This window comes from Microcaecilia unicolor, chromosome 6 (assembly GCF_901765095.1).
Source record: "Microcaecilia unicolor chromosome 6, aMicUni1.1, whole genome shotgun sequence".
Lineage (NCBI taxonomy): Eukaryota > Metazoa > Chordata > Amphibia > Gymnophiona > Siphonopidae > Microcaecilia > Microcaecilia unicolor.
This window is the reverse complement of record NC_044036.1, coordinates 310,830,941-310,854,293: the sequence shown is the minus strand read 5'-3', so window position 1 is coordinate 310,854,293 and position 23,353 is coordinate 310,830,941. Positions and strand designations below refer to the sequence as shown.

The 23,353-nt window shown below is 44.6% G+C and overlaps 1 protein-coding gene across 3 annotated transcripts in view; it reads right to left on the bottom strand.

Annotated features, from left to right (window-relative positions):
• Positions 1–23,353, bottom strand: part of SEPTIN9 (septin 9) — a 460,073-nt gene that overhangs the window by 8,742 nt on the left and 427,978 nt on the right. For all 3 annotated transcript variants that reach the window (XM_030208139.1, XM_030208140.1, XM_030208141.1), the window contains 4 exons: positions 13,472–13,589; positions 9,387–9,482; positions 5,265–5,361; positions 1,685–1,736 (listed from right to left, as the gene is read on the bottom strand). In XM_030208139.1, the coding sequence (XP_030063999.1) occupies positions 1,685–1,736; positions 5,265–5,361; positions 9,387–9,482; positions 13,472–13,589 (363 nt within the window). The remainder of the gene's footprint in view (positions 1–1,684; positions 1,737–5,264; positions 5,362–9,386; positions 9,483–13,471; positions 13,590–23,353) is intronic.

Sequence of the window (23,353 nt, the reverse complement as noted above, 5' to 3'; positions counted from 1 at the left end):
CCAATTAATGTGTGCAAATTTCAGCAATATATAGAATCTGGGTGTTAGCATGAAACTGGCGTGTCACGGGCCTGTTGCCAAGTGCAACTTACAGAAAACTACCAGTTCCACATATAGAAAGGCGCACTTACGACAGCCATTGGCGCGCCAATGCAGCTTTGTGCAAATATTCTGTAATGGCTTAAGCGCACACTTATGCCATCACAGAATAGACACTAGGCATGCCCCTTTCTGATGCTTGACAAGAGGCAATTAAAAAAACAAGAGTGGGAATGACCACAAAGATACAATGAAAGATGATCCAGGCAAATTTATTCCAAAAACCAGGCTTATCAGATCATCAAGTGGGCCCAACATGGGCCATGTTTCGGCAACAGAGCCTTCCTTGGGGGCCCTCAAAAAACGCAACAGAATTGCTGCCTTTGATTATAAGCTCTCTGAGGCAGGGATATTGCACGGAATATTTCCTGCCATACAACAGCACTAAATATTATACTACTATTAATTTTTAATTGCTCCATTGTACGGTGTGTGACTAAGTTTTCCCATCTATTCCTGGTTCATGTTGTCTAACTGGACATGTTTGCCTTTACTCATTACAGCCTAGTAAAAGCCTGTGAAACCTCTTATGGATTTTAGGTCACCTTTTTAGCAGTCCACAGTCTAGTGTTCACTGTGTCTGAAGGAGTTATACCTCATTTGGAGAAGGATGCAACATAGAATGCTAAAATTAGTCCACCCAGATGCATATCCAGTATAATTGAAGGTGTTGGGTAATACACCTGAATGCAGGGGAGGTTGCTCTATACATTTAACTTCTGGAAGAGACGTGGAGTAGTTACATTTCCTGGACTACTCTTAAGTCCATGTTGCCATAACGGCATGGACCCAAGTTTGAAACCCCCCCAGGTCACCACTCTCACCTACTTAAGACGGTCATCATCCCCCACCTCATTTGGCTTACTTGTCCCCTTCCCCCTCCTCCTGGGGGAAGCAAGTGAATTTCTCTTTAAGGGGGCCCTTTTACAGAGCGGCAGTAAGCCCAACACGGGCTTACTGCTCGCTCATCTGGGACTACCGCCGGCCCAACATGGCTACCAGTAGTCCCGCCCCGAGCGCACTCCATTTACGCTAGAAAAAGAAAACCCCCGGAAATGGCTTGCTTGCGCGGTGACAACCTGGCGGGGTAATTGGCGGGTTAGCGCGGGAGCCCTTATTGCTAGCTAAATGGGTGGCGGTAAGGGCTCCCTGCCGCATTGCCATGCGGTAAGACTTCTCATTGCTGGCCATCTTTTTTTTTTTTTTTGGCTTTTACCAGCTGCAAAAAAAAAAAAAAAAAAAAAAAGGCAGCCCTGGGCCCTTTTTCTTGCAGCTTGGTAAAAGGACCCCTCACTAAGCAAGGGAACCAAAGTGCTGTTTGGAATTTGCGTAACATAGATGTGGCACAGGCAAAACAAAAATTCAGTTCATTTTTGTAACATTTCCAAGTATTTCCCTGATTTTCAGGCAATTTGTTTTTCTAGTTTTAAACATTTACTTAAAGAAAATTAAGCATTTGAGGTTTTTAATGCACACATATCAATTTGGTCAACATGTATAAATCAATTTCATGTGCATTAAAATTTAAAGTACAGTAATGAATGCACATCAAAGCAGGACACCACAAACAAAAAGGCACACCAACCTGATCAGAAGATCTCGCAGGAATGCAAACTCACAGTGCCCCGTATTCTCAACTAAGAAATGAGGAGAAAGTACCAATTTGTCATTATGTGTATAATATCAGCAAGTTAACATGAGACAGTAGATATCAAAAAGACTGGAAGAATTGTACTAATAAAACACGTACTGGAAGGACAAAAACAGGGAGTACAGATATTCAATCAGCTTCCGCTCAGGTAAGTTTCAAATGCCCTTATTCATAAATATTTGAGACATTGCATTTTCTTAGTGGCAGTGCGACACTAATTAAGGATATGTTCTAGGTGTCAACTGCAGGATGCTGAAGATAGGGCACAGCTTCCCAAGCTTGTCCTGAGGATCCATGTGTTTTTTTTTTTTTTTGGAATATCCACAATGAATATGGATAAGACCAATTTATACATACTGGGGACCTGCACAGTCAAAACATTTTCAGTTTGTTTTCTGATTTTCTGACATCTGGGTTCTCTCATTTCAGACATAACAAGTCACACATTTGGACTTTAATACATGCAGATTGATTATCTCCCCCCCCCCCCCCCCCCCCCACACACACACCTCCCCGCTCAGGATGAAGCAGCACAGAGAAAGTCGCAATCAAATGGAAGTCATTAAGGCGAAGTGTCTGTTGAGGTAATCAGCAAAGACGCCTCCAACCAGGTAGTACAGTTATCCCAAGTTTGATGAAAAGAAAGATAGAAGTGTATTCCTCTTGATCGCTGTCAATTTAGACATCAAATAGATAGGATTCACTTTTGGCAACAGGACAGTTCTTCCCGGGAGGGCAGGTGCCTTCCGAGAGCGGGACAAGATCAAGTGGCCAGCTGTAACAATCAGGTGAACCAACTTCCTCTTATGAAAAGGCAAAGAAAAGGGGCCAACATTAAGCAAACAGCTAGCAAGGGATTTGGAAAGTGGTTGTCCCAAGATGTCCGATGCCAAATGCATAACTTGATCCCCAAAAAACCTGAGCTGTGGGACATGCCCACAATGTGGATTCAAAAGGTATACGCACATTAAATCCAGTTTTTCTGTGTTCACAATTTCTCCGATATCTTTCTCTGTTCAATTTGTTTGTACAGTATTGTATTTGCCTGTTGGCTTACCAATAAAAGTTGATTGCTACCAAACCCATTTTGCTAGCACTAAATGCATTAATGAACTGAACGGACATCCCTGGCATATACGGAATTTCCACTGTAAACCGATTTGCTTCATGCATATTCATTATTAATAACCCCAAAAACCTGACTGGCTATGGGGACTCTGAGTCATGGTTGGGAAGCTCTCACATAAGGTGACCATGTAGCTCCATGTCAGGAAGAGAACCTGAACCAGTTTGAATTTTTCCCCACTGCAAGCAGAGATTGTCGTTCCAATGTTCATGATTTAACCCTCTCTCTTGAAAGAAACCATTCACTTTCAAAACCAAAAAAAAAAAAGTGGATAAACAAGAACCTAATGCCGTGTGCTAAGATTCAGGCCTGGTTTTGCCTTGTTGTATCTTTGACTTGTAATCTCGCTCACCTTTATAGGAACTGTGACTCCAAGTCCGGAGATAAAGTCAGTATTAGTTTCTGAACAGATTATTCTGGTAGCTGAAGAAATCGAGTCTTTTGAGCCTAAAGCACATTTCAGAGAAGTGGGACTTCACCCAAAATGACTGTACCACCCACTGCTAATCTAATGCGAACCAAGCCTGAAATCATGCAACGTAGATGTATTGTTAAGAGTTACCCTTCCCAAGAATGCTAACAAAATTTGGATATTTATCAAGGCTATGCATTCCTGTAACATATGCAAGCAATAAGTGGTAGTGGTCTGTGGGTAGACGTGAACACTCTTGGAAAGGGGAGGCACTGTGGGACATAAATAAAACAAAGCTATTAACCACCTGGGGAGTGATATTTACAGTAAAACCCACAATGGCTTAGTGTGCCTAAAATTCATTTTACTGCATGTCATTATATCTGGAGTCTTGCCAGCCAATCACAGCATTATAAAACAATGTCCGATTAAATTACTGAATGATTGCCATAGAAATTTTAACAAAAATCCCTCATAGTAGGCACTAGGGGGCAGTGTAAGATGTCTACAGGGTTTTTCTTTTCTTTGAGGAGGAGGGGGAGTAGGGAATGCTGCTGTGAAGTTGGCAGCCTTTTTTCTACTTCATAACTTGATTAAAAATGTGTATGAGGGAAAGAAAATGAGAAAACTTCACTCTTATCAAGTGTGTTTGTTCAACTGAGCTGCTGCTCTACGGGCCTCATAAATGGCTTCTTGCTTTTCCTACCAAGGCATTTCTACAAACTACAGTAACCCAAGGCTGGAAGCAGGGCCGGTCAAACCCAGTAAGCGGGGTAAGCACCGCAGGGGGGTACCTGCCTTCAAGGGCGCCGCTGCGGCGCCATACCACGCCACCCTTGGGGGTTTAAATCTTTAATTTACCTCCGTCCCAGCATCCGTGTCATTTCAAAGCCCTGCCCGTCTCTAGCTTTCCCTCCCTTCGTGAGTTCGTTCCCGCAGAGTCCCGCCTTCTGACATCATTTCCTCGAGGGTGGGACTCTGCGGGAACAAACTCACGAAGGGAGGGAAGGCTAGAAACAGGCAGGGCTTTGAAATGACGCGGCCGCTGGGATGGAGGTAAATTTAAAAAAAGACTTAAACCACGCAGGGTGGCTAGAAGAAAAAGGGGTATGTTGGGGGGAGAAGAGGACGGGCAGGTGGCCATAAATGGGAGGGGGATGGGGGCGAAGGAGAATCGCTGGACAGGGGCAGGGTGGGAGAAGAGAGAAAGGAGATGGGGGGGCCCCAACTGATAGTCTGCAGGGGGGCGCCAGAGACCCTAGGACCGGCCCTGGCTGGAAGCACTGTTTACATATGGAAACTCAAAAAAATTGTCTGCATGTAATATGCATATACGTAGGCACACTGAAAAATACTGTGTCCTTTTATGCATACCACGGGCAAGCGTTCATGATTGCAAAGTTTGGGTAGAGTTGCAATATATATGCATATTTTATAAAATGTGTCTACATTTATCAAGAACACACACATTTATACCACTTTCGAAACAAGTATAAAATAGGCTCTCAGAGCTACTAAATGCAACATGGCATTGGGGAAGTCACCTAATTGTTAGAGCAGTGGGCCGAGAACCAGTGTAGTCGGAGTTCAAAAATCAAGGCTACTCCTTGTGATCTTGGGCAAGTCAACTTAGCCGTCTACTGCCTCGGGCACAAACAGGGGTCCTTTTACTAAGCTACAGCAAAACGTGGCCTCAGCATGCCCTTAAGTGGGGTCTATCCCACCACGTGCTAAGGCCATTTTTACTGCAGCCATAAAAATGCCTTTTTCCTTTTTTTTTTAAAATTTTTTTTATTTACCACCATCAACAGATACTGGTTCCAACTGAACGAGGAAGAGGAGGGGACTGCCAGGTCAAAACAGAACCCCCCCCCCTTCCCCCTTGTGTGTTTTGCAGCTTTTCAACTGGGTCGTTGCAAGAGACTTTGTTCATACACTAGAAGCTTAACAAGTGAAACTGAAAAAGAGAAAGTTACCTTCAATAGTGCCCCACTTTGTTTTCCTACCAAGAATTCTTCTGCCGTTGACTTGGTACTCCTGGTCACTGCCCACCACTGCAAACGGGATCATCTCCTAAAGGAAAAGTGTTGGAAGTCATCGTAACACACAGCAGCAATGTCTCTCTCTCTTATAATGTCAGGCTCTACAAGTCAAACACTACAGTAGCATTTTAAAAATAAACTCCCCTCTCTCAATATAGCAGACAAGAGCTTTGGTAACTTTAAATCTTTGTGGCCGATAGCTAACCGGACAAATGCTGGCAAGAGGCATATTCAGTGCCACTAACCAGATAGTGTTGCAAAATGTAGGGTTACCATACCGTGTTTCCCCGAAAATAAGACACTGTCTTATATTAATTTTTGCCCCCCAAAATGCGCTAGGTCTTATTTTCAGGGGCTGTCTTATTTTTCGGGGAAACATCGGGGTTGGCCTGCCCGCCCTCCGTCGCTCCCAGAACTAACCTTAAAACGCCTCCTTTCACCTTCGCAGCAAGCAGCAGCAGGGCAGGCCACTCTTTCCTTCCGTGTCCCGCCCTCGCCTGACGTAACGTCCGCGAGGGCGGGGCACGGAAGGAAGGAGGGGTCTGCCCTGCTGCTGCTTCCTGCGAAGGTGAAAGGAGGCGTTTAAGGTTAATTCTGGGAGCGACGGAGGGGGGGCGGCCCGGGGGCGGCCTTGTCCGGCTCTCGGCGGCCCTGCTTTCAAACAAAAATTTGCTAGGTCTTATTTTCAGGGGAGGCCTTATATCTACTAATTCAGGAAAACCTCTACTAGGTCTTATTTTCGGGGGATGTCTTACTTTCGGGGAAACAGGGTATGTCCTCTTTTTGGACTTATTCAGATATGTCCTACAGGATTTTTAATTTTTAGGGAAATGTCCTCTTTCTTTTATGTACCTATGACCAACACACCTACCCACATAATAAGAGAAACCATCTCTGGCTTATCAGTCAATCTGGACACATGGGGGTGCTAGAGAGAGAAAAAGGCATTCTGATCCCCTCTCTACTCCCCTACTGGTTGAATCTGTCAAAGGAATTTTGTTTGTGGAGCACGATTTTAAGCATATGTCACGCAAAGACTTTCACACGTATCTCAGAAGCCAGCCAAAGGGATATGCACTCTTATGATAAGTACGCTTAGGCTCAGTCGCACTCAAATCCAGAAGTTCTTGAAAAGCAGAATGTCTACTGCTGTACTGTACGTTAAGTCACTGTTTGACGTGTGTTCGTTAACGACAATTAAATATTTCTTTAGCAAAGGTAGCAACCATTTTTATTTTTTCTGTCCTCTTTTTTTTTTGTCTCCGCAAATACGGTAACCTTAGCTAAATGTCCTCCGACTTCCTCAGCACTATCTGGACAGTGCTAGAATTTGTGGGCGGAGCCTAAGGTTTTCTGGTTAGGAGCCATTTTCAGACCACTAACCGGATAAAAAGGCCATTCTTAACATTATCCGGCTGGCCTATCTGGTTAGCGTTCTGAACACTGCTGCTAACCACACAGCAATTCAGGGTCAGCACTTAAGCCAAATTATCTGTGTACGCATGGATTTCCGAGTGCATGTGTGCGTGTGCTGGCCTGTGCGTGCATGTCTGTACCTATATGCTCATAGGTGCACCTTCATATTATCCTTTCATGATACCTACATGTCATCAAAACATTCATGGCGTGATGGGTAAGATTAATGATCCGCTACACCCAGAATTATCTCTGACAGCAGAAAGTCTGTAGTTAGTGGGAAGATCCTAATAGCAAAGTCAATTTCATGTGGGACCACAATTTTCTTTTAGTTAAATATCAGGATGTCCAGTCCTTCGATCTACATAACTACTAAATTGCTTCTACATATTTTCTCCCATTCATTCTTCACCTTGTGCCTTAATATTGACAGAAAGCAAAAGGCAAAATTTCTATTAAACCTGTTTCAACACTTAAGTTGCGTCTGCACGTTGAAACATTTCCAAAGAAATAACTAGATTTTTATGAATGTGCATTTGATTCTGTATATTGTATCGTACACAGCTCTCAAAAAAATGCACTTAAAAAGAAGGGTTAAAAATGTTTGACGTTGGCTGGCAAATATTAGAAGGTGTGGTAGTCTACTATGCATTTAGGAGCAACATTCTCTCAATATGTCACAATCCAATGCAGAAAAGAAAGTGCGAGTTAATGCAGGAAGAAAATCCCCTTCTCTGTTCCCTTAGGCCCAGATAATCTAAAGTAAACGCGGGCGCTAGGGGCCATTAGCACCATACTAGCGTCCGCATTTACCAGCACAAAATGATCAGAGGGGTCTAGCGCCGCAAACAACGTGCGCGCCAGGTCTTAGCACACATAGTATGCAAATGTAGTCAACGAGCTCATTTTGTATTCCTCCCCAATGTTCAGAAAAAAAACACCCGAAGCAAAACTGCCTTACCGCTGCAAAACATAATGCTAGGTCAGAGCAGGCGAGAGGATTTTCCATGAATCTCATGCTGCACTCATGATTCTCTCTGCAAAATCTACCGGATTTGATTGCTTTCAGAAGCAGAAGGAAGACCTTGCCAGGGACACTGAGGGGGGGGGGGGGCAAGGGGGACAAAATTCCCCAGGCCAGGGCCTCCAAGGGGGGCCCGGTGCCGCAGTCCCCACCCGCCCCCCTCCGTCCGCCACCGAGTCGGGCCCCTGCATTGAAATCATCACAGCGCCTCACCTGTCACCTCCGTGACTGAAAGCATTAGCAGATCGGATTCGCCTTCGGATTCGGGCCTTCCCTCCCTGTGTCCCGCCCTCGTCTGATGTAACTTCCGTGAGGGCGGGACACAGAGGGAAAGCCCGAAGGGAGGCAAAACCGATCTGCCGCTGCTGCGCTTTCAGTCACGGAGCGAGGCGACAGGTGAGGGTGCTGTGATGGTTTCAATGCAGAAGGCCTGGACCGGTGGTGGACGGAGGGGGGCGGGTGGGACTGCGATGCGGCGACCCAAGGGGGGGGGGGGGCGGCGACGGCAACGACCTCGCGGGTGAGGCCCTGGGGGCGGCCCTGGCCCTTGCGAGCCCTTTGAGTACTACTTGTGAGAAACAGGCAGACCCGAATGTGAGGCACACATTGGCGTTCTTGTCCTGCGTGTAAATTTAAAGCAGCAATGCCAAAGCAAACACTGTCATCTTGTTACTTGCATCTAAATATAAGCATCCATAAAGTTATAAAAAAATATAAATATAAAAAACATAAGCATCCATTAAAAATAATAAAAACACTTATATTTAGGTTGCAGAAAACAGACGCCAATGTGTACTTCATGTTCAGGTTTTACCATGCTTATACTCACAGGAGCCGAGCTTACCGCTGAACTCTTCTGCGCATGTGCCAAGCACAATCCTCCTGCCGAACGCACTAATGCTCAAAGCTATGAGCGCGCTTATACTTGCATCTCATTAGCTTTGAGCATTAGGGCACTGTTCTGGTGCTACTTAGACTAGCGCTGGAGTTTTGATCACCAGCCTCTTAGGGAGGAGAGGAAGGAGACCAATTTGTACCTCAAAAGATCTCAGACCTGCTCCTGTCAGTGACAGACAACCCACAATTAAATCAGAGTTACTGGGAAGAGGAAGTGGAACTAAAAACATTAATTTGAAAAGCACCTTGAGACACTCCAGGAAACAACCAAAAGTCCAAGGCCCACAAAATAGCCTGTCTCAACACGATTTGCAACTGAGGCCAGATTGCAAAAGGAAAGCCATAGCTCTCCAAGAGAGCATCACCTCACACAGAGCCCTCCATTTACTTTAATGGATAATTACAGTAATTCTGGTAACAATTTACAGAAAAATGTGAGAGGACATGACTGGAAAAGGGGGAGCAGATTAAAGTGATTTTTTTTTTTCAGCAATCCCCAAAGAATCTCTGAAACAACATGAATGCTAGACACAGATGGTCGAGCTGTCATTGAAAAAAAAAAAACAAATCTCACTTAACAGATTCACACTGTCCTGGCTCTCTCCGTTTCCCCAAACTTTCAAACATTCCCCGACTACCTAAACCGATACAGGGATGAGAGGTGATTATACTTTGACGAAGTTAAGAATAAAGAAAAATAAAAATGTCTAAATACATACTCTGATTTTCTCATTCACTAGCCGGTCATCTGAATCCTCATCAAACTCCTTTTGTGGATAGACATCGATGCCATTGGACAGTAGGTCTGCTCTAATCTGAGGTGACGAGAGAGCAGGAGTCAAAGATGCAGCCATGGTAAAGTACCCAAGACCCTCACTTATCACCTGTAATAAAAACTGACTGGCCGATATTCAGCCAGCGGCGGTCAGCGTTTTTATGCCGCCACCAGCTACATTCCTGGATATTCAATGCCAGTCCATGTCAGGGAACTGGCATTGAACATCTGGGTTTTAGGTTATTTCTGTCCGTTTAAATCATTTTGAGTATCAGCTGGAAAGTTCTACCTAAACCAAGTTACCACCTAGGACCTAGGTAAGGACCTGTTCATTTCTTTTTTTGGGGGGTGGGGGGCATAACAATAGAAGATGGAGAACAAAAACAAAAAGATGAACTAGGGGCGAACTAAGGGGCCCTGTTTATTTAGACACTAGTAAAAAAGGCCCGTTACGGTAGGCACCCTCCCTGTCTCACTCTGTCCCCTCCGAGACCCACGCCTCCCTCCCTTCCGAGTTCCAGACCCCCCTCCCTGCCTTCCAGTTGAAGGCCCCCTCCCACCGATTTCAACCGCCCCCCCCAATGGGTTACTGACCCCTGGACCCCCCTTTCCACTGAAAACCCTCCCCTGCCGCCGTCGAATACCTGTGCTGACGGGGGACCCCAACCCCCAACAGCCGAAGTCTTCTTCTCGGCTGCCGCGGCATTGCTTACTGAATGGTCTGATCAAGTTTCTGTGCGTGCATCTGATGTCAAGACGCACGCACAGAAACTTGATCAGATCATTCAACAAGCAACGCCGCGACAGCCGAGAACAGGACTGGCTGTTGGGGGTTGGGGTCCCCCGTCAGCTCAGGTACACGAGGGAGTTGGCTCGCGCTGTTATATTGTGATTGGGCACAGTCGCTGCTGACGCACCTGGAAGTGGGAGACGTCATCATTTCAAGAGATAGACAGAAGCACGAATGCCTCAAGGCTTATGACCATGCAGTCAGCTTCAGAACGTTGGAGGTGCGTTTTATTATATAGGATGCTAGAGGAGCATTAGCATTATTAGCACACGCTAACCGTGTAGAAGCCCCTAATATTCCTATGTCCTATTCCCACAGTCAACGCATGTTAATTTTTAGCACGCGCTAAAAACACTAACACACTATATTAAACAGGGCCCTAGGTGACATGTATAAATCTCTGCAGAGCTTTATGATCCTTACATAACATCTTTTTCGATCTCGAGAGATGTATAGAGGCTGAGCTCTCTACAGAAAGCTCACTGGAGTTCAGTTTTGGATAAAAGATAATTTAATGCTAGTTACTTTTGTAACCTTAGATAGCAAAAAACTGTTGCATGCACCTTTAGGTTTCAGGTTTATTTTATACTTCATTTACCATCTTTCGTCATAAACAAAACGGTTTATAAACCAAGTCAATTCAAAATATAAACCAACAGACCAAAGGAAGGCAATTAGATGCATCAGGTTACTAACACATGGAAAGTCTACTACTACTACTATTTAGCATTTATATAGCGCTACAAAGCGTACGCAGCGCTGCACAAACATAGAAGGAAGACAGTCCATGCTCAAAGAGCTTACAATCTAATAGACAAAAAATAAAAAAGCAAGCAAATCAATTAATGTGTAGAGGAAAGAGGAGAGGAGGGTAGGTAGAAGTGAGAGGTTACAAGTGGTTACAAGTCAAAAGCAATGTTAAAGAGGTGGGCTTTCAATCTAGATTTAAAGATGGTCAAGGATGGGGCAAGACGTAGGGGCTCAGGAAGTTTGTTCCAGGCGTAGGGTGCAGTGAGACAAGAGCGAAGTCTGGAATTGGCAGTAGTGGAGAACCAACCACCTCAAACACAAGGCACAAAGGGTAAAGGGTCTCATGGATTTGATATATCGCCTTTCTGTGGTACTCTTTCTTTTATTATTTATCATTATATGCAGGTACAAGAGGTGTCGGTAAGTTGCACCTCTATTATAACCACTGCACAAAAAAAATGTTATTTATATCCAGTGTGTTTTTTCTAGCAAAAAAGGTACGGGTACTCAAATGCCAGACTACCCTTCAGGGGTGGGGTGATCACTGAGGGACCCACCCCACAATAGCCAGGCCCCCTGCAAACAGTCACAGAATCTATGACAAGGCAGAATTGGTGTGTGGAGTCTGAGCTCTTTTATTAAAACTTGGGGACCATGGGTCAATTTCAGCAGACAATGGAAAAGGTGCCATACTCAGTACCCCCAAGTACCCCCTCAAAAAAAAATAAGCCCTATTTCATATCAAAATGTGTACCAAAGCTACAAAAAAACAAAACAAAACAGCAAAATCAAAACTAAGTCACTAATGTTCAAATACAAAGAAAAAGCGAGTTCAAAGAAAAATTCACTTCTTATCTACAAAAACAGTAAAAATGCCAGCTGAAGAGATCCAAGATTGTGTTGTACAGGGAGTTTGCACCTGTAGTAACTTCTGCTGACTCGGGCCCTTATCTGATTAAAGGATGGGCAAGAGAGAAGGAAAGGTTTGTGGGCTCTTCCCTCCCCAGCTTCTCCTCCAACGATGAGACAGACGACACTGGAATGGCATCAAGCTCCTGCCAGTCCCACATCATCTCCTTTACCCGCGCCTGTAGCGGAAGAAGCGGGCAGCAGTCTGAATGGAGCGTCACTAAGCTCTGCCGAACGGGCGGGACCCCCGCAATCAAGAAGCAGCCCCTGTGGCGTCATAGCTTTGCGGAGGCGTCCCAGAGATTGGAGGCGGATCAGACTGTGAAAGGGGTTGTTTTGTCACAACTTCAGCTCTGATTTTGAAGGAAGATCAGGTCTCAGCAGGCTGCAACCAGAGTCCTTGGGCAGGAAACTGTGAGTAGTTTGATTAGCGCTAAGAGCCAGGCTGCTTCCGTTTTTGACATTCGGGCTTTAGAGAGACCTTCCACCATGACAGTGGAGTCACAGTGGGTTGCCATTAACAACAAGCATTCTTCCTTTCTGGCTACAATTGGGCAGAATACTAAAAGATACGGCATTTTTTATGTTGCTGTGGTATAGGCTGAGGTTACTGGCCAGCCAGGGGCGTAGCTAAGTGGGGCCACAGGGGCATGGGCCCCCACAGATTAAGCCCTGGCCCCCTCTACTTTTGACCCCCCCCCCTCGCCACCAACCCTCCCCTGCCACTTTCCATCCCTCCTCCTGCCGCCGATGACCCTCCCCCGCCACTTTTGATCACAATTCCCCCCGTCGCCAACCCTTCCCCACCGCCGTCTGGTACCTTTGCTGATGGGAGACCCAACCCCCACCAGCCGAAGTCTTCTTCAGCGCCGGTCGACTCTGGAGCCTTTGCTGATGATCTGTTTCTGACTCCTGACGTCCTGCATGCATGTCCTGCACGGAGCTACGTACAGGGTGTGCACGCAGGACGTCAGGAGTTAGAAACAGATCATCAGCAAAGGCACCGGAGTCGATCGGTGATGAAGACTTCGGTTGGCGGGAGTTGGGGACCCACGCCAGCAAAGGTACCTGGCGGCGACGGGGGAGAGTCAGCGGCGGGAGGGGTCCAAAGTGGCAGGGGGGTCGGCAGCTGGGGGAGGCGGGCTAAACTGTGCCCCCCCCCCCCCACACCGAAGGTTTCATTGACCCCCTTTACCTGTTGGGATGAGGAGGGCGGCAAACTAGGGTTTCCACTTACACCATCACTGTCCCCTACTCCAGAAATTTATTTTACATTTTATTTAATGAGCTGTTACATTTTTTTTTTTAATGGAAGCTTCCAGCTCAAGCCCATACCTGACCTACAAAAGAAAATAACAGGCCTCAGAGTGCCAAAAAGCAGTGCAAGTCCCAATTTTGATTTTACTCAGAGCTGACGAAGCGCCAAGACAAATATTAGGAGCAGCTTGGATGCGAGGGCCCTTCCTTCAGGAACATGGGATCTTAGTGCTGTGGCTGGAGGAATGCTCTGGCTCAAAGCCAGGTACTGAGATGTAGAAACCTGGATGCAGATGAGATGTAGAAACACAAGACGGTCTTACCCTTTGTTTGAAGTAGTCCCGCTCGTCCAGTGTTAAAGTGTCTGCCTTTGCGATGACTGGAACAATGTTGACTACTTTGCTCAGACGTCTCATGAATTCAATGTCTAGAGGCCGCAGGCTTAAAAAAAAAAAAAAAGAGGAAATAAAGTAGTAACTTGCACACTGTAGGTATGACTTTAGAGTAACAAAAACATTCTCTTCTATGATGGAGAACAAAGGTTAGCTGCGCTATTTGAATAGTTCAAACAAACTTTACTTTTTGGAAGAACCTGCTCATTTTGGGATGGAAAACGTAAAAAGAAGGAACGAAAATTCTTCCCATAAGTACAATACAAAAAAAAGCTGTGTAACACAGGTAATGCTGGTCTTCTATAGGGAGATGCTCCCACCCCATGCAAGTCCCATCTGCAATGTTATGGCAAGATTTTGCTTTCACTGCATTCCATGGGTAATATTCCCCTCCCTTCATAAATTGCCTAGAAAGACCATACTTCTACATGGAGAAGTTTCCTCTCAGAGTCTCATGGTCATTTACACTATACGTATCGCCTCAAGTACACATCTAGGACTTAACTTATCAATATCCCCACAGTTAGAAAATGAAACGAAGGCTCAATATAGCTGGCCCTATTGATTGTTAGCTCTCTGGGCCTGGAATTCAATATACCTGGACAAATTCTCCTCTTGCAAAGTCCCTTGATTTAGGGCAGTGTTTCTCAAGGTAGTCCTTGAGTATCCCCTAGCCAGTCTGCTTTTTCAGAATATCCACAGTAAATATGCATAAATTATTTGCCCTCTACTCTATGTAAGGCTTTCATACACATTCATTGCGGATATCCTGAAAACTAGACTTTTTATTTTTTTTTTGGGTGGGGGGGATACTCAAGAACCAGCTTCAGAAACACTGGTTTAGTGCATGCTAGCTACAATGCTGAAAATAGGATCATTACCCAACCCAGTGTACCACCTCATGAGGTCCCCCGACCCAGGCTCAGGAGGGGCTGGAGATATGGTGGGTCTCCAGCACCCCTAGTATCCCCTCAAAATGACCCACTGGACCACCAGGGCTCATGAGTCATTGCCCCCCCCCCCCCCCCGACCTGGTCTAGTGGCCCTTCCCCACTCCCTACCTTCGCTGGAAGAGGGAGGTCACCTCCCTCCTCTTCCATTGGCGCCGCCTCGAAAATGGAGGCACCCAGCCCTGCCCAGTGCATCCTGGGAGTGAAGCTGGAGTACAGAGAAATTTGCTCTGCTCCTTTCTTCAGCCTTTTCTCTTCCTTGCACGGTACATGGAGAGGGGCTGAAGTGAAGCAATGAACCTAGGCGTTCACAAGGAGCAAAGGAGGTCTTCAAAATATAGTGCTGAAGGCATCTATGTGAAACCTAGGAGTCGCCCATGGAAGATGCAGGGTTGAATACAGAGATTAACTCTGGGGTCTCATTAGCATTAAGTTAACAGAGGCTGAAAAGCAGAGCCATGTGTAAAAACAGTGACTCAGACGTAGGGCCTACCCTCATAAACTCGGGCAGTCACCCTGAGAAAAATGGAGCAACACAGCACAACATCCTGGGCTGTCACAAGTTTCAACTTTGAAGGAATTCCAAGATCTTTGTCATTCGGGAAAGGCTTTACTATTTCAACCTAGTTATGGGTTCGACTCATGAATTTTTTTTTTTTTTTTTTTAACTTTCAGCCAGGAGGGAGTAAATGATTGCACAGATAAAATTTAAAATACATTTTTAGTTTTTAATGTATTTTGCAATAGTTGAATTATTTTTATTGTGAACTCCTTTAATTAAAACTCTATTGTGCTAAGCAGTATATTAAGTTAATAAATCAAATCACAAGCAATTAACCCCTGTTAATGTATTTCTAAACAGCACTGTCACTCATGGAAAAATGTAAGCAGGTGACAATCCTCTTCAACATTACTGTAGTGAAGAAAGAAAAGCCAACAGGAAACACATCCCCAAATACAGCAATATTTGCTTTAGCAATTTAAAAAAAATTGCTGCACGACTGTAACAAAGCATCTTTTATTTTATGGATTTAAAAGCTTTCGCTTTTGTTCTGTACTGCAAGAACTACGTGACTTAATGAATCAGGGCAAAGCCAAATTTTTAAAAAACGTATATATTTACTTTTTTTCTGAGTTCAACGTGACTGTATCCGACCAGAGTACTGGTCTAGGTGGGAGGTCCATAATGAACTCAATCCAAATATATATATATATATATATATACACACACACCAGTGGCGTAGCCACAGGTGGGCTTGGGTGGGCCAGGGCCCACCCAACAGTAGCACATGTTTAGTGGTAACTGGTGGGAATCTCAAGCTCCGCCAGCTGAAGATCTTCCCCTGATGGTAACGAAAATGCTACTCTCCATGACACCGGCACCTGCGCATGCTCAGTTTTCAGTGCATGCCTGCTGCCAAGGTGGAAAGAAGCATTTTCCTACCAGCTTAGATAATATTTTTTTTTTGGGGGGGGGGGGGGGGGGGGGGAACACTTGGTGCCCACCCAATTCTTGCCTAGGCCCATCCAAAATCTGATGTCTGGCTACGCCCCTGATATACACACACACTTTTTTTGGTTCTACTGTTCAGTGAGAGATGGGACTGGCTAATTCATCTGGCTGATGTCCAGGTTGGCATCTCTGGGGCTCAGTAAAAGCGTATGATACATACGGCTGCAAACATTTATATCGAAGGAAATTTTGTTGTTGTTAAAGAAAGCATTAACTTTCGCAAAATTCCCACAACTTAACTTGCTCTAATGGGGCTACATTTAAATAAATTGTGTAAGAACCAAACTCGTTTCATTATAAGGTGCTACTTAATGTAGGATGTGCCATATGAGGCTAACAGGACACCTACTTAAAAAAAAGAAACCACACGCAATATGTTAGGCCTAGTTTATAAAAGGTAAACGTGTGCATAAGTACGTTTACAAAATAGGATCCTACAATACCCTCCTGTAGCACACAAATCTCAATCTGAGATGAGCAATGTTCTAATGTGCATGTATATTTTAGATAACGTCCGCTAAATGCCACCCCCAAAAATGCTGACAAATGGTCCATAACAGGAATATAGGGCCTGGGGGGGAGGGAGAGGAGGCGATGCATTCCCCTCCCCCCCCCCCCCCCCCCCGCATTAAAAATCTTACCTTTCATTATTTGGCAAAATGGGAGGAGGCCTTGGGGGTAACATACACGCCCCCACAGTGGAAGTTAGCACTTAGGCCTTTGCCTAAGGTATCGATTTCTAGTGCCATGATTGAAAGTGGACACAAAATATTATACTGCTGGTACTATACCCCCCATCGATTGGTAAAGATGTTTCGAACAGGCTCGGCTACATGCTGGCGACAATGTAATACAACAGGGGACATGTTCCATATCTGGTGGACCTGTAAACACGCTCAGGCTTGCTGGATAGAGATACTGAAATTTGTACGGGATGTCACTGGAGTGACATACCCACTAAAGATGGACCACTGTTTGCTGCACTTTAAACCTGAAGGGGTCCAGAACCCAGTACATCGATTTGCAGGGCAAGTATTTGTGGCAAGCAAGTTGGTCCTGGCAGCAGCATGGAAACAACCGTCACTACCTGGTCTTGGAAAAGTTCTGCAGAAGCTACACCATGTCAATTTGATGTCAAAGCTCACAGCATTGCGAACTGGTCGACTAATACAGCACCAAAAAATTTGGAAGCCATATGAACAATGGAAAGCCTCACATCAGCTCTCTGGCCAATAATGAATATAGGAAAAATGGGAAAGACTAAGTTTGTTGTCTGTTAAGGAGAAGGGTGGGGGGTAGGGAGGGAGGAGGGATTCGGGGGGAATAACCATGTTGTATGATAAATGAGAGTGTTCAAGAAGGTTTGGCTAGCAATTCTGATGTACTAGCAATGTGTTATATACTGTCAAATATATATATGAAAATAATAAAATAAACGGTTAAAAAAAAAAAAAAAATCTTACCTTTGCTGGCAAGGATGCCTAAGCCCTGCCAACCAAAGAGACTCACTGCTGCAGTAAATAGAAAGTCGGCAGCCTGCCTCCAGCTGCTGATGCTAGGACTCCTCGCACATGCTCAGTTCGTGCAAGAACCAAGCATATTCAAGGAGTCCTGTTGTCAACGGCTGGAGGCATGCCACCGACTTTCTCTTTATGGCAGGAAAGTGAAGCGGCATGGAGTAGCTTGGGTAGCAAATCTCTTTGGCTGGCAGGGCTTTAGTATCTCCGCCAGCCATGTAACAGGTGCTGCAGGTTTTGAGGGCCCCTCCCAGAGTCCAAAATGGGGGGCCCAGGCCCCCTGTACTATGCCACTGGTCTCTAAAACGGCTCATGCCCTTGTCTGCACACAGAGACCAGCAGAAAAGTAGGTAAGAGTGTATTTTATTGCAGAATACCGCAGGAGTAGAGGAATAGGTTGTTGCAATGGTTTTGAACCAATTCTTGGGGCACATCCACAATGAATATGCATAAGACTGATTTGCATACTAAGGAGGACAGTGCATAGAAATCTCTCATATGCATATTTATTTTGGATATCCTGAAATCCTGACTGGTGAGGTGTACCCCAAAACTGGATTGAGCACTGGGTTAGTGGTTCGAGAAGTGGCTTATATTTGAGTTCAAATCCCATTTCTTCCAATGGCATATATTGTGAATTTGGGAAAGTTAGTTCACACCCTCCATTACCTCAGGTGCAATTTTACAGCATAAGCTAATTTGGGCAAGGAAGTAAACTCATGCACCTGGGCAGGATTTGTAATTCACCCTGAGCTCATTTGGAAAAGGTAAGTAGTAGAATCCAAAAAGTTCAAAGAGACACCCATTTTAAGCTTATATAAGGCTACATGGGTGCCTTTATAAAATAGGCTTCCAATACCAGCCCCAATTGCACACAAATGATCATACACAAAATTTATACCCGCTCCAAATAGAGACGTAAATGCCAGTGTATACTTAGAGTGTAGCCACAATTTAATGAGATACACATACAATGCCAACTCCCTCTCTGCTCTGCCCAAACTCCACCCCCAGGAACGCCTACATATAAGTCACATAAAAATAAGCATACCCTTTCCATATGCAAATGCAACAATGAAAATTGCATAGAAGCTTTGAATTTTTTTTAAGATTACCCCAAAAGTCTCTCAGTTATCTGTTTTGGCCATTGAAACATACAAGAACGTAAAAAATGATGGCAGATAACCATCATATGCCAAAAGTGACAACTTCTCTTTGAGAGATCCTCCAATTGTCTTTTACGAGTTTGTCAGGCTTCTTGTGCCTTAACCGATATACTCATATCACCCCTCTCCTCAAGTCACTTCACTGGCTTCCGATCAGATACTGAATACAGTTCAAGCTTCTCCTACTCACCTACAAATGCACTCGATCTGCAGCCCCTCCTTACCTCTCTACCCTCATCTCCCCTTACGTCCCTACCCGTAACCTCCGCTCTCAAGACAAATCCCTCCTTTCAGTACCCTTCTCCACCACCGCCAACTCTAGGCTTCGCCCTTTCTGCCTCGCCTCACCCCACGCTTGGAACAAACTCCCTGAGCCCATACGCCGGGCCCCCTCCCTACCCATCTTCAAATCATTGCTCAAAGCCCACCTCTTCAATGTCGCCTTCGGCACCTAATCACTTCATCTCTTCTCAGGAAATCTCATCTACCCCAACTTGACATTTCGGCCTTTAGATTGTAAGCTCTTCTGAGCAGGGACCGTCCTTATTCGTTAAATTGTACAGCGCTGCGTAACCCTAGTAGCGCTCTAGAAATGTTAAGTAGTAGTAGTAGTTGTGCAAGACTTATCTGTTGCAGTCATGGGTCTTCCACTTCATCTTTGATCACAAGAATCAGCCCTTCCCAGTTCACAATCTTTACATTTTTTTGGCCCAATGGTGGGTGCACAGTCCTCACCACGAAGAACCTGAATGCAATGAATTTCAACTGGAGGGACTCCTTCACTAGTCAGAAATTCTAGCAGGGCATGCTGATTAAATTGCACTGACGAGTGCTCACTGCATGCTTCCATTTCACAAACAATAGTAAGCATTTCTCGCCAACTGAGGTGAAGTAAGGGATTTCAGAGAACATGTGTTTTGCATCAGTGCTGCCATCTGTTGATGAATTATGGAGGTAGAGGCCTTAAGAACCATTGCCTTAAGTTACCTCAAAAACTAATCCTCCTCCATCTTATGTTCAAATGTTTCCTTGGGAGGTACCTCTCTACAGTAACCTATTAGGGGGTGCAGCTGGCAAATTAAAATTCAGTTTGCATAAGGTTTCCCAATTTTCAAGCATTTTCCCAAGTTTACTTTTTTTTTTCATCAAAGATGAAGCGGATGACCCATGACAGCAATGGATGAGTCTCGCACAAGAAAAGCCGACAAACTCGTAAAGGACAATTGGAGGATCACTCAAAGGGAAATTGACACATTTGGCATGCAACAGTTACCTGCTGTTACTTTCTTTTGTGGCGTTTACTCTTCAATTATGGACCGTATTACCTTCAAGCTTTGTACTCTGGTCCACAAAATAATCTATGGTGAAGCCCTGGATTATATGATTGATTTAATTGATCTTCCAACGAGGAACAGAAACAGATCATCTCGTAATTATGAATCTTCATTATCCCAGTTGCATTGGTCTGAAATACAAAACCACCTACGCGTCTAATTTCTCCTACTTAGGAACGCAGATGTGGAATACATTACCGAACTGTGTGAAAACACTGCATGATCATCAAGACTTTAGGTGCTCTTTAAAGACCTATTTGTTTTGTAAGGCCTACCCTACTGATGCTACTCAATATCTACATTATATTGCCTCAAATGACCATTTTATTCCTTATTATTTTGTACCTTATTTTACACATGCACCCCTCCCATACCTGACCCTATTTCTTATTGACTTGTAAGCCACATTGAGCCTGATTGTGTGTGGGAAAATATGGGATACAAATGTTGCAAATAAATAAATACAGTCATATGTTCTTTCAATTCACAGAGTCTTGTAGACCAAACAGATAGTAACCAAGACAATTTTGGAGTAATCTTAAAAAATTCAAAGTGTAAAGCCTATTTTACCCACACAAAAGAGCTTTGCTGTATATGCACGAGGACTTTCAGCCTGCAAGTCAACTGTATGTGCATTAATTTGTAGATATATGTGCATATAAGCCATTTGTGTGCACTTACACTTTGTAGGCACTGAAACTGAATGCATGCCCGTGAATGCACACCCCTATTGAATGCCTGTATGAAAGTACAACTGAATGAGAACGAAGTACCCAATAATCTTCTTAAGGCAGCCTGAATTGTGAAAGACTTACACATCAATTACAAGCTAATTTTTGCAACTATCACCCAAGGCACTAATCGAGTCAGCTGTTATTTCAGCCACAGACAGATGTCTGCTCTGACACCTGAACAGGAAATCATAGGGTCAGAGGATTAAGGTGGGGTGTGGGGAGGAGAGCTTTTCAGACACCAGCCATGAGATGAATTCAAACTCTCAAGTAGGGATATCCGACTACACCAATGCCCCGAAGCACATTCAGGAAAAGGAAGCACATAAAATTATGGCTTCATAATTAAGCCTGTTAACTTGATGACTCCTTATGCAGAAAACACATGTTCTTTCTGACAGGCAAAGATGATCTTGATGCACTTTAAAACAGAAAAGACAGCTGAGCAAGGACAGACAGAAAGAGCATAATGGCTACAGCTTTGCAGCAAAAGCAAAAAGGGTACTCCGTCTACTTCAATGTCAAGGTGATGAAAGGATAGGGTAAAAATTTTAATGTACTGCACACTGCTGAAAGTGTGAACACACTTAGCATGTCACAAAGGCATGTGCCCCCTTTCCCACATTTGCAGATTCAGTCATGCCTGTGAGAGGACAATTGGTTAAAAAGCCTTGCAAATGTATCTCAGTAGATGAGTGGAATGTGTGTGCGGGTATCAGTGGTGTATAGTGTTTATTTATTTATTTTTATTTATTTATTGCATTTGTACCCCACATTTTCCCACCTATTTGCAGGCTCAATGTGGCTTACAAGCACCTGTTATGGCATCGCCATTCCAGGAGAGGAATACAATTGGTGTTACAGGAAGATTCTGGATGAAGAAAGAAAAGGTCTAAGCAAAGTTACAGAAAGATAAATATCGGAATAGGGTGAAGTGTTATAATTAGCTATGGATTCTCATTGTAGGCCTTGTTGAAGAAATAGGTTTTCAAAGATTTACGATAGTTAGTTATGTCGTTGATCGTTTTCAAGTCAGTTGGTAGTGCATTCCATAGCTGCGTACTCATCTAGGAGAAGCTGGTCGCGTGTGATAGCTTGTATTTTAGTCTTTTGCAGTTGGGGAAGTGCAGATTAAGGAATTTGCGGGCTGATCTTTTAGCATTTCTGGGAGGCAGGTCCATGAGGTCAAGCATGTAGCTCGGGGCATCTCCGTGGATGATTTTATGAACAATCGTTTACTTGTGTTATGTGTGGGGATGTGTTGGTGGGACATCATGCGTCAATAAAGGTGTATGTTCGCACATAGGCTTCCCTTCCATTTGCACTTCCCCTATATTCCTGCACCCTGTCCCTCTTGTACTCTGCCACTTCCCCCCTCATCTCCTCTACTTCTTGTGGGCCTCTGCACAGCTGGGCTCCTTTTTCTGTACCGGCAGTGGCTGAATGCTGCCAAAGTGTGGTTATGGCTCCTGTGGCATGGCCTAAGTTGGTCTCTCTCCACCATCCATGGCTCCTTCCACTACTCCCTCATCAGCTGTTTCTTATATTTGGGTGGCACGTCTGACCTCCCCACCACAAGTTCTTTAATGCTCTTCCTTAAGCTGTATGAATTTGCTTGCGTATCAGCAGACAACCCGATGCACATGAACTGACATGGCGGATCTTCCCTTGCAGGTGTTTTGCTGTTTATCGAGAACTTGATATCGTGCTTAACCTGGCAAGCGGGTCAAAGCAATATACAGGCTACATAACTAAACCTGGAAGATAGGACAGAAAATATCACACATGCAATAAAAAAGGATACACATACATAAAACTACTAGAAGCTAGCTACTGTGAGCGTCCGACACCCAATCAAGTGACCGACGCCAACCCCTGATCACCAGAAGCTAGTGCAATTGCTTATGTGAAATGTGCCAGAAAAGGATAGATATGTTGTACTTAAAGCAACAACATAAGAAAAAAAAACAGTAACCAGTGATCCCAGACAGACAAAAGAGAAATCTCTTAGGGCTCCTTTTACAAAGCTGCTCTACGAATTATAGATATATAAATATATTTATATATAGATAGAAAGGGGGCGAGAGATAGATATGGAGATGTATATAATAATAAATTTACTTTATAAGTGTTGTTAAGTTTTTATATTTTGAAGTTGGAGTCAGGGTTGGTACATTTTTACCAGTCCGGACTCCACAGCCCTGATGGACAGCAAAACCAGTGCCAAACTGTATTTATCCTTAGAAAGACATGAGGACAGAAACCAAGCATAGAACACTTCAGCTGGAGAACAGATGTGAAATTACTTTTATACTTCCATGAAAATCACAGGGAAAGTAACCCACACTCACGGCAGGTACAACCTCAAAAGACCTTTTGGCTACCGGCATACATTCAGATTGGCTGCTTGTTACATACCTGGGGAAGGCTTGTCCTGCACTCTCTACTACCACCTGACCCTATAAGAATGATCTCTGTAAGAACACATCTCCATGTCACCTACCTTATTCTGCTAAAGAGCAGGGCCGCCGAGAGGGGGGGCCCAGCGCCGGGGTCAGGCCTCCGGTGCTACAGTTCCCGGTCTCACCTGCCTGCCTCCTCG